General features: G+C 48.6%; 1 protein-coding gene across 2 annotated transcripts in view; it reads left to right on the top strand.

Moving 5' to 3' along the window:
* The first annotated feature begins 278 nt into the window (after nucleotides 1-278).
* Nucleotides 279-10078, top strand: part of Etv6 (ETS variant transcription factor 6) — a 234570-nt gene continuing 224770 nt past the window's right edge. The window contains exon 1 of one of the 2 annotated variants that reach the window (XM_032905549.1): nucleotides 279-647. In XM_032905549.1, the coding sequence (XP_032761440.1) occupies nucleotides 615-647 (33 nt within the window). In that variant the 5' untranslated portion in view covers nucleotides 279-614. Of the gene's footprint in view, nucleotides 648-670; nucleotides 1760-10078 lie in introns of those variants that run through there. The other variant, XM_032905548.1, reaches the window with a different exon arrangement.

Genomic DNA, 10078 nt, shown 5'->3' with positions numbered 1-10078 from the left:
GCCACTGGGCATCCCGAGCCCCTCCCCCGCACGCCTTTTGATTTCTCCGCGGCCGGCGGTAACCCGAGCTTTTATTTCCTGGTGGCTCCTTTAAGAGGCAGAGCCGGGTGCTGGGAATTCACGTCAGTTTCTGCCCTGAAACTCTCAAGATCAATGAGCAGAGAGCTTTCTCAGTTCTGCCTTTCAGTTTCTCTCTCCCAGGAAGGAAAAAATTCGAGAGAGAGAGAGAGAGAGAGAGAGAAATAGAGAGAGAGAAAGGGGGAGGGAGGGAGCGAGCGAGCTAGCGAGCGAGCGCCGCGGGAGGGCGGGCGGGGGCGGGCGCGCCGGCCGCGGGTGGGAGGAGACACGCGAGGCCGGCCGGCTGCGCCCAGGTCGCCGCGCCGCGACCCGCACACCCCACGCCGTGCTCGCCGGCTCCCACGCCCCCGCACCTCGCGCCCGATCCGCGCGTTCCGAAGACCCCCCCCTCCCCCTCGGGCGGCCGCCGCCGGCGATGCTGCAAGAAACTTCTTAAATGACCGCGTCCCGCTGCCCCGCCGAGCGTTTCTGGGTTGGGGAGAGGAAAGGAAAGTGGAAAAAAACTGAGAACTTCCTGATCCCTTTCGCTGTGAGACATGTCTGAGACTCCTGCTCAGTGTAGCATTAAGGTAACGATCGGATTCTCTTCCTTCCCCCTTGGACGATCGGAACCCCCTTGCCCCGGGGCTGCTGGTGCAGTTGCTAGGCTCGCGGGGGAAATTATTTGGGGCGCGAGGGAAAGGAGATGCAGCTCGCGGCAGCGGCTGTACCCTTTAGTGTAACCTTGCTACACCCCTCTCCCGCCGAGCTCCTCCTGGGCTCCTGGGGCCCCCCACCCCACTCCCTTGCTTTTTTGACAATGTAATGCGGCTCTCAGTTGGTAGGAGGAACCCGGCTTGTCTTCAGATCTGTAGAGCACCTCCGTAATTAGTGCGCTTAAAAATAAGAACGGAAAAAGAAAAACCCCTTCTCCTTATTCCTACGCCTACCAGGAGATTGAATTATAACTTTTGTTCCCGAGGGGTGGTCTCCCTAGGGAAAAAGTTCTAGGGGCCCCGCTTGGAATGGTCTTTCTCTCCTCTCTCCTCTCTCCTCTCCCCCTCCCCCCCAATCACAAGAATTTTATTTTACCCTCTTTTCTGATTGTGATTGCAAGTGCTAAGACAATCTTGGTGTCAGCTTTTCCTGGGCATTGCACAATGAAAAAAAAAATTAAACCAAGGTGAATAAAGTTGCTGAATCGTTGTTTTACTCTAGTGCATATGAAAGTTGAGCAATCTGAAAGTAGAAAACTCCTGTGATGCAGGGTGGAAAAGAAGCGGCTAGGCAAAATGACCTTCTCTGACAGTCCGAGCTGGTGTTGAAAAGCTGCAATCTCTGGGCTCCCTGGCCTGTTCAGGAGGGATATTTGCAAAGCCTTCGCCTTCCAGGTAGTCGCGTATGGCATGCATGCACACGGTCTATCTACATAGGCTTTAGTGCTGTAGTTCATTGCTTTTAAAAAGTTGTTGTGAAGTTTGCCACCATTGGGAGGCAGAATGATTTGTCTGCCTCCCCAGTTTTTTTTTTTTCCTCCGTGCTGCATTTATTTCAAGGTTCTGTCAGTTACCAGGTGGCAAGTTTTCTGCTCTCTGTGCAAGGCTGAAGTTTCTCAAGTTTTCTGAGGGTTTGGCCTATGTGTCTCTTGCCTGGATGTTGCGGAAACAATGGGCAACTAGCCTGTTTTCTCTGCTCTGGGGAGGTAACAGCGTTTCATCCAGGATCTATGGGAGGGAAAGGTATTTTGTCACCGGCTTGCTAGTTTTTCATCATTAGAATCAGACCTTAGTGTTTCTTATCAGGAATGATGGTCATGGGGTTGAAGTAAGGAGGGTGGGGACCTAGAAGGTGCATTGGTGTCTGTTTTGTGCCTCGCAGAAGAGCAGAGGAACTTTTTGGCCTTTTGTGTTTGTGAGTATCTGGGGTAGGCTTTGGAGCCGTGAGTGCCTCAGTAAAGAATTTAGGATGCCGAGATACTTTTTCCTTTGCACTGGAAATTAGATTCTTCATCGAGTCCAGGAAAAAAAAATGTCGTCGTATAGATAATCTAATTTACTTCACACTTCATAACAAAAACAGAGGTAACTAAATAATAGGGTATTTGGTCAGTAAATTGTGTTTGGCTCAATGGCAGATTTTCCTGACAGCAGAAAAATCTGGACCAGCTGCAGCCCAGCAGCTTCTGATTGCAAACAGCACACTGTGGTCTATCCTGTGACTCCTCCAACCTCTTCTAAACTGAGGGAGGGGGGCATGGCTGCAGTTCTGATGTGCTCTTGGTATCAGCCCTGCTGGAAGCAGAGTGCCTCTGCTGAACGAACGGATGAACGGACGGCCTGCGTTGCTGCGCCCCAGTGGAGAGAAGACCTAAAACATGTTACGAAGCCAAACCCCACCAGAACACATCCTCATGTGTGACAGGGAAGTGGTATGCCATGTGCGACCTCATTCTTTTCCTTATTATCTTAGGTTGTTTTGTTTTGTCTTGTTTGGGTTTTTTTGTTTTTTTTTTTGTTTTTGTTTTTGTTTTTTTGTTTGTTTGTTTTTAAACTTTGGTCCTGGGAATGGAGCCCAGAACCAACCGTGTATTACATGGGCTAGCTGAACTCTGCTCTTTCTTGAACGGTGACCTTCCACGCTTTTTGCGTACCTTTTATTATTGTTTATTTTATCAGTGTCTAATGTGTCTTCCAAATGGGTTTATTATTCTCCACCACCTATGCGAGTGACATTTTTTTTTTTTTTAATTCGTTTTGGACTGTTATCTGCGGAGACAGTCTGTGAATGCTTGCCTAGGCCGAGGGTGTCTTTAGGTGTGTGTGCGCATGAAGAGTATCTCCCCTACGTGGAGTTGCTTGAGTTTATTCTGTTCCATAATACACCGTGGAGATCGAGGGCCAGGATTAGCTCAGGTCATCCGAAAGGGCTCCAGTGATGTGGGGGCTTCATTTAGTCCTTGGGATGTGGTACTGTGGTTCGGTGAGGGAAAAAAAAAATGTGTACTAGCAAGTCCCAAGCAAGTTGCTTGCTTCTAGGGACGTTACTCGAGCCGAGCCGGGTAGGGGCTAAACTTTTCCTGGAGGTGGGGAATGCAAGTGAGTCTTTGAAGGATGAGTCTTTGAAGGATGCTGTGCTGGGCTGAAGGAATGAAGGAAGGCTGCCTTTGAGGAGAGATTTCCCTCACTCCTGAGACCTTCCCTATCTGCTCTCCTGCAGCACAAACAGCTGGTCGGCAGCAGTAAATTCCTCAGCAGCTGGTGAGATGGAAGCCACAGGAGCTTGGCCAGAGGCAGCCACAGGGGGGGTGGGGTGGGGGGGGAAGTACTTTGTTTACTTTTGAGCCCTTGTCTGTTCTGCTAGGAAAGACAAGAGTCGGACCAGGGTGGAGTTTCCAAGGTGAAAGTTTCTGAATTGGTCAATCAGTGACACCCATGTAATACCATTTAGACCGTTTGAGTATAGGTGGCGGACAGAGTGGGGCAGGGCCTTGTGTGACACTTTTACAGTCTAGGAGAGAAGCTTCCCCTGTAGGCTGGGGTCATGCAGAGTGACTTGGAGACTTCTTGTTGGTTCTCTGTGACAGCCCCTCTGTGACTGCTGTGACATTATCCTCTGTTCCTCACTGGTGGGGTTGGCTGACCATCTGTCTGTAAGAAGTCAGGTATTTTTCCTTTTGTTTTGTGTACCCCCCCACCCCCAGAAGATCAGGCTTGTCACAGGACAAAGGCCAATAGGTTGGCTTTTCCAACCATCAGCCAGTCACCTCCAAGGAACCTGTTCACTTTTAAATTCAGCCAAGTAACAGTGGAAAGTGGTGCGGCCCAGGTGACACCGGCCTTTTGCAAGGCTTGGCACAGACACAGGCACACGGGCACACGGGCACACGGGCTCATTGGTTGAGGTGATCTGGCACACAAAAGCTAGTGGTACGATGCCCCTGGCCCTTCTTTTCCTGTTTTCTTATCAGTTCACCTTTATGATAGGATGAAATTCTCATTTTAAAAAAAATATGTTCTGGAGATGGTTTAGATGTCTCATTCCCTCGGGTTAGCGAGGGTGATCTTAGTGCCTGTTTCTCACCTGGCAGCCGGTGCAGAAACATTTCTGTCCTGTTCTGACTCCAAGTGAGGTGTGGAGGACGTGAGTGCCCCTTCCTCTCTGCCCAGGGATCACCTCATTTAATACGGTTTCCTGTTGCCTCTCAAAGCTCCAGAGCTCTGCCTGGTCTCTGTCCAATAAGTAAAAGGATTTTGATATATACTACTAATACGATGGTGATTATGACAACCTCAGAAACTGCTTCTGCGTCTAAGCAAAAGAAAGGACGTGAGGTGAGAGTGGTGATCGCCTCACATTCGAGGGAAGATCAGGGTCAACCTTGGCTACGGAGTAAGCTAGAGGCCAGCCTGTCTTTAAAAGAAAATAAAATAAAAAATAATAAAAAAGAGAGACTTAGTAAGCGAACAAAATGGCTTGTGGGATCGCTATAAAGACTTAGCTTGTAGGGTTTCCCGTTTCTCTCACAGTAGAACCTGGGAACTTTTCAGATATTGAGAGTTAAGTCGGAATTGAGAGATCTTAGCCAGACCTCGAGCCGCACACTTCTGTGTTTCATAGCTGGCTTCTGAGACCTAAATGGGTGCTTTAGCCCATGGATGACTGAACCCGGTTGGAACACAGGCCCACAGGGTCTCAGGCCACCACCTCACATTCTCAAGGTTCACAGCCGTGTCTGTAAAAGGCCAGGGAAATCTGATACAATAGGCTGTGCTCTCTGGCACTTCCTAGTGTGGTCCATTTTAATCACAGGGCAGCTGGTCCGAGGGCACAGAGCTATGTGCCGTGGAAGCTGAGGTGTGTGGGAACAGTGGGCCGCCGGGGTCTAGTCAGGTGTGAGGGGCGGAAGTGGTAGGAGGTGGGGATGTGGGAAGAAGGGCCCGCTGGACTTGGTATTTGGCACCACGTTTTGCAGTGATACCTGGTAGGGTGGGTGCATGAGAGCCTGGAAGTTCCACTGTTGGATGAAGCATTGCTACCTGCTGTCATGTCACCTCTTGATAAACCCGTGGGTGAGCCACAGGCAGACCTTCACTTATGTCTCCTAAGCACTCATATGTCTCCTAAGCACTCTTTTTAAGAATACTGAGAGCCATTTTAGAGTGCCAAAGGGAAGGGTAGGTAAAGCGGGGGTTGGGGGGTTATACCTTAGCTGTGAGCAGCAGGCAGAGAGAGCTAGGACATGTTCTCAAACACACGGGGAGGGGCAGGGGGAGAGGCAGCTGGATGTTACTTGTTGATCCAATTTCATTTTATTACTGGCTTTTAAAGGTTGGCCCTTTTTGGAACGGCTCCCCCAGCCGGGGGAGTCTGGACCACAGGAAGACACTTAGAATGTGGGCGATAAGGTGGGATATACTCTTTTCTGTGAATACCACTTTAGAAAAACACCATGACTTGGTCTCCGGCAGAGTCCGTCCTTGCTGTAATGTTCCGATAGACTTGAGGATGCAATATTTATTGAAAAAAGAGTGTGATCTCTCTTCAGTGTTCCCACGCCAACGGGAGCCCAGCTTGAAGATTGTTCGTTGCCAAACCTAGTATTTGGGGAGAGAAAGGCTAGACTAAATTAGGGGAGAAGTTAGAATTACAGCCTATTAAAAAGCAAACGCATTTTATTGATTTTTCTGTACATTCGGGAACCAGACTAATAAAATAGTGTTTATTGGGACATCTCAGATTGAGCCCCCATGAACAGCAAGAGTGAATTGTGTTTCCGTGCCATCCACTGCGTAGGACTGAGTACAGCCGTGTGCTTGAAACCGGCCCTCTGGTGTTGAAATATCACCACAAATCTATCATTTGCCCTGTTAATTCTCTGGGTTACCCTTTCATCTTTGACAGTGAAAATATGCGTGCGGCACAACCTGGTCTGGTCCCAGGGATTTGCCGTCCTTTTGGCATAAGCAAGAAGGCCTTACTGTGTAAAGTAGGGACGCCCCATGTTGATTCAGCTAACTGCATGGAGTCCTAATGGCCCGTGCTTGTGAAAACCGCAGAACCCATGCGAAAACTTAGGGAACTTTATAAACTCCCTGTAATTAAAAGTGCCTCATTGCTGTTCTAGTGGTCGTCTCTCCCAAGGCAGCCAGCTCAGGTATACAACTCTGTAGGGACTTCTCCCACTTCCTCCTCCTCCTCCTTTGCCTCGAGGCCTCCTTCGCCAACACCACCATCGCTGGTTGCATACTAATCAGAGTTATCCTGATGTGTTGAGCTTAATGACCTCATTCCCTCTTCCCAGTCTATCCTGGAGGCAGTTTCCCTCCCGATTTTACAAACCCAGGAACTGAAGCCAGAGAGGTTAAGTGATCTGCCTCAGATCTCCAGGCTTGTATGCCTGGTGGCAGTACAAGGCTGAAACACTGCATCACAGGTCTGCAGCTCCCAGTGACTGTTGCGAGCTGTAACCGCCTTCAGGAAGCAAATTAGGAAACTCAGAGTGATGGGCCGATGGGTCATCACCGTAGCTGAGGTGAGAGAGAGAGAGAGAGAGAGAGAGAGAGAGAGAGAGAGAGAGAGAGGCAGGCAGAGATGGAGCCAGGAGAGGTCTTGTGTTTCCTCTGCTTGTTCCTGTTGAAGGTGGGCTGCTCCTCATTCCCATTAGGACTAGCCAGACGCTCAGTCCTAGCCAGTGACCTCTGGATGAGTGTCGAGGTGATCCAGCTCTCTGGTGGCGTGTTATCTTCTGTAGCTCCGTTTTTTGACCACCACGCTTTTTTTTTTTCTTTTTTTTCGGAGCTGGGGACCGAACCCAGGGCCTTGCGGTTGCTAGGCAAGCGCTCTACCACTGAGCTAAATCCCCAACCCAACCACCATGCTTTTTACTCAGGAACCTCCCCGCCCCCCCCATCCTACTTTTTCTTAGTTAACAGTTGCTCCATTAAGTGGTTTCTATATCTGAGGTGGTGCCCTCACCCTGCCCAGGCTCAGGGCCAGGCACCCTCTTTACTGACAGTACGCCATCTTTTCTATGTACAGTGTCGTCGTCATCATCATCATCATCATCATCAACATCATCAACATCAACATCATCACCACCACCACCACCACCACCAAAAGCTTTTTGCCCAATCCATGAATGTCCTCCCCCCACAAGTGTCCTCTTATTAAGCATGAACATTGTGAATGCTGGGAATCTATTTGAAATATGTGCAGATATCATTTCCCATCACTACCCAAGGAATGATTTTTTTTTTATTCTTTTCTCTTTGTATGAGCCCACCCATCCTGGACTTATTATTTCCAGTTTACTTGAACGAAGAGAGACATTTGGGCCTTCGACTTCACAAATTTCTGGGGCTTTTTTTTTTATTTGTCTGTCTGTTTCTTAGGTAACCCTCTCTACCCACAAACCTGGCATTGGCTGTTGAACACAGGATCTTAGATAGGCTAAGCAAGATCTCTACTTTTGAGCTATTTCTGTGTCCAATTTCTTTTCTTATTTTAAAAATGTATCTAGTCACTTTACATCTCAACATCTGCCCCCTTCTCCTCCCAGCACCCGTCACACAGATCCTTCCCCATTTCCCCTCCCTTCTTCTTTGGGAAGGGGAGCCCCCCCTCTGGATATCACTGTATTCAAAATTTTATATCCAAACAGCTTTAATAAGCAGATGAGGAAAATGCCTAGGTCCCTCAGCTGAGACTTAGCAGAACCACAGAGTCCTGCTGGTGCACCAGAGAAGGGCGCAGAGACAGTGTGAGATGACACAGTACAGGTGATTCAGGGACATTCAGGGCGAATGACCCAGAAGTCTCACAAGGTATCAAAGAAACTGAGGCTCACAGCTTGTCCAGATCCCATTGCTAACTGTAGTCAAGACACCGTCAGAATCATGTGTTGTGTTCCGTTTGAGGTGCTTGTAGAAGCCATAAAAAAAAAATCAAACAAGAATTCAGACAGCATTGTGTTCCCATTATAAGTGTCTCTCTCTCTCTCTCTCTCTCTCTCTCTCTCTCTCTCTCTCTCTCTCTCACACACACACACACACACACACACACACACACACACACCACTGCCCCTCCGCCTGTGTGGCACCACAGATGGGCAGGTGACAGCACTGGCTATGACTTCCAAGTTAAGTCACTCGATTTAAGAAGTGAAGAGAGGATGAAATATATTTTGGAAAGATATCCAAGGGAAAAAGGCTGGAATAAAAACAATGTTGATTTTTAAAAGGCCAAGCAAGCTTCCTGTATCTGGACGGATGATTTATGAGCACCCTCCCAAAGGAAGATGTGAAAGAACAGGTTCCTGAGGATTTATGTCCTCTGCTGGGGGGACTTTCTCTTTGTATGTGGGAGTCAGGCATAGGGAAACGACCTCATTTCCTGAATGACCCAAAAAGGACACGTTGCCCTGCTGGGCTGGTGTGAGTTCTGTCAGCAAATGTGTTCAGGGAGATGACACCGAGTCCTCCCATTTGCCTCTGAATTTAGCTTTGAATTTTATTCTGTCTCCCCTTGGTTCTTCCCTGTGTGGTTCTCGTTTCTTAAGGACATTGCTAGTTGTTGGGAGAAGGGCTCTGTTTACTGTAGACTGCCCCCCAAGGAGGAGTGCGGACATGGTAGCACACAGACCTGCGGAACCTGGTTCTGACCTGAACTTGTTCGTGTTACTTGATCATGATCTTATTAACTCATCCAACCGGTGGCACTGTGACCGCAGGCTCCTTACAGGTGTTGGCGGGTGAAAAGGCTTCTGTGGTCCACAGCATGTGAACCTAGAAGGGGCTTATCGTCTCGATACCCACGTTTTCCCAGTTGAGAATCCAGGCTCCAGAGATGATCAGATGTGAGATTGGTAGTGCTTTCCTGAACCAAGGTCCAGGCCGCACAAGTTGGCTGGCGCCCAGCATGGTGCTCTTGCTGCCAACCCACTGCCCTGGCGACACTCAGCCATTGCTCAGAAAAGCCTTTTTTTTTTTTTTTTTTTTCTAAACTTTAATTGAGCACACAAGGCTCGACAAGAAGAAGGGATGAGCCGACTGCAATTACGTGACTGTACCCAATGCCTTTTGTATCTTCCAGCAGAGTTTTGAGAGAAATAGCTGATTGTGGTTCTGAGTAAGTTTCCAGAGATGAAGGAGAATGGGGGAAAAGCAAACGCTCTGCAGGTCGTGTGTCTTGACTGGAGTTATTACTCTGCTCAGTGGTAGGGACGGTTTCGTGGGTCTGCTTGTTCCTACGATTGCTCGTTACTTTCGACTGGGGCTCGACTCGAAAAGCATCATGGGTTCCTTAGCCGGCTTTTGTTTCCCAGCCAATCCCATGTCTGTCTGACCACACAGCAGACACTGTGTGTTGTGGGGCGGTGGAGTTCCAGCTTCATGAGTTGGGAGTAGGATGGCCCTCAGTGGAATCTTAATTATACAGAGGAGTCTGAAAAAAAAGGCGAACTTGTTACCTTGAGGCATGAGGGAATTTTCATGCTTTTTGTAGCTGTTAAGAGAGCGAAGTGCCTCCTTTCAGTAGTAGTTATTTGCCGTGGACTTAAAATGACATCCCGAACATTCCTTGTCATACACGTGTTACACGGGAAGGGGAAATACAGACTAGAAAAAGACTTGTTCTCCCTTTTTCACAGTGGCAGCCTTGTGCAAGCTCTACCCGGGCAAACATGACCTTTATAACAATAGATTGTATAGATGTTATATATCATTTACTTGATTTTTGTTAGCACACATTAATTATACACAATGATATTTTCATACATGCGTGTAGTGTATTTTGGGACAGAATCTCTCCTTAGCGTCATTGTCCCCTTTCTGCTTGTCATCTGTCTCCTCAACTAGTCCCCTCTTTTGCTTTCATTATCTCCGCCCCCCCCACTCCCCCAAACCACGTGAGTTTCATTAGGGCTGCTTACAGGAGCGTGGATGAGGGTGTTTACGGGGGCCACAGGCGCCTTACCAGTGGCCCATCCACTGAAGAAGATACCTGTTGTTTTGAGGAATTCATT

Source organism: Rattus rattus, chromosome 6, assembly GCF_011064425.1.
Source record: "Rattus rattus isolate New Zealand chromosome 6, Rrattus_CSIRO_v1, whole genome shotgun sequence".
NCBI lineage: Eukaryota > Metazoa > Chordata > Mammalia > Rodentia > Muridae > Rattus > Rattus rattus.
Note: the sequence above shows the minus strand (reverse complement) of the source record. Positions and strands in the feature narration are given on the sequence as shown.